At 35.7% G+C, this 1,242-nt stretch overlaps 2 protein-coding genes across 2 annotated transcripts in view; one reads left to right on the top strand and one right to left on the bottom strand.

Annotated features, from left to right (window-relative positions):
• Nucleotides 1–1,242, top strand: part of LOC123005450 — a 51,673-nt gene that overhangs the window by 20,636 nt on the left and 29,795 nt on the right. The gene's annotated exons all lie outside the window — the stretch shown is intronic.
• Nucleotides 380–1,242, bottom strand: part of LOC123005455 (helix-loop-helix protein 1-like) — a 5,148-nt gene continuing 4,285 nt past the window's right edge. The window contains exon 2 of the mRNA XM_044399222.1: nucleotides 380–662. Coding sequence (XP_044255157.1) covers nucleotides 416–662 — 247 coding nt within the window. The 3' untranslated portion in view covers nucleotides 380–415. The remainder of the gene's footprint in view (nucleotides 663–1,242) is intronic.

Raw genomic sequence — 1,242 nt, 5'->3', positions numbered from 1 at the left:
CCTATAATGGCGAAAATATTTTTCAACCATAGAAAAAATGAATCTGTATCGTCCAAAAGAAACCTTATTTCGTTATCTTCTTTACTGTCAAAGTAATCGAAGAAATACGGAGCTTTGGGATACCCTGTATTTATTTATAACCAGTTTTTTTCAAAATTTTGTCTTTTTTTCTTCATCTTGCCTTCACAAACGCCCGTGGTTTGAATCGATTTTCGCACTAAAGCGAGCTGAAAGTAGTTTCAGTCACGTTGAATCCCTGGGGATGCAGATCGGGAAAGCGGACGCAGATGTTCGGGAAAGCTATTTATTTAATTTGACCGTTAAATGCCGCCGCAGCAGACGCGAACAATAAATAAGCCAAGTTTTTCGTAACAAAAATTTTTATTAAAGAAATGAAACAAAACCGGTGAATCCCTCACGCATCCAACACGTGGTTCAAATAGGCGATGTAGCAAATAGCCAGTCGCAGGATTTCGATTTTTGATAATTTTTTATCAGGTGGTAGAGTCGGTAGCAGTTTTCGCAATTCGGCGAAAGCCACATTGAAGGCCTCCACGCGAATTCTTTCCCTTGTTGCGTGGGCTGTGCGATACTTCTGCGTGGCTCTGCGTCTTCGGCGGCGTTCCTCGCGACTCAGTGCCCCCATCTCGCTGCTCTTCTCCCTGTCACCATCAATCAATAGTGCATTTACTAAATGGAAATACCACCTTGTCGTAAACAATTTTCTTTAGAGTGTGTCAGGAATTATTTTAGGAAATTTCGACGAAAACAGGACGAAAATCATCGTTTTAGGTCTGAATTAGCACATTTTTAAAACAGAAACTGGATTATTTCAAAAGATTTTCTCAAAACAATTTAGAAAATCGTGCGATTAACTCTCAGAAACGCAAAAAACAAAACTTTGGACTCATTGCAAAACAAAGAAGAAAATTGCAAAATTAAGCTTGAAATATGTTTTTCAATGAATTTACAGCGTGTTTCACCGAGAAACAAAACAAAAAAAAAATTTAGAATGTTTTTTACTGTGAAACTCCAAAATGAAAAGATCCGAAAGTTTTTGACAAAACAAGGTAACAAATTGCAAAATTAAGCCTGAAATGTGTTATTTCTGCTTATTTTAATGAATTTAGAGCATTTTCCTTTGAGTAAATTACAAAATTCGAAATAATATTCTCAAAAGAGTTGTTGCTTAAGTATTTTAATGAATTTAGAATTTTTGCGATTTTTCAGTTATTTTTTATT

This window comes from Tribolium madens, unplaced genomic scaffold, assembly GCF_015345945.1.
Source record: "Tribolium madens isolate multiple individuals breed KSU strain unplaced genomic scaffold, Tmad_KSU_1.1 Scaffold_20;HRSCAF=117;Tcas5.2_LG4, whole genome shotgun sequence".
NCBI classification, from domain to species: Eukaryota; Metazoa; Arthropoda; class Insecta; order Coleoptera; family Tenebrionidae; genus Tribolium; species Tribolium madens.
The sequence above is the reverse complement of the archived record's forward strand: the minus strand, read 5'-3'. Positions and strand labels throughout refer to the sequence as shown.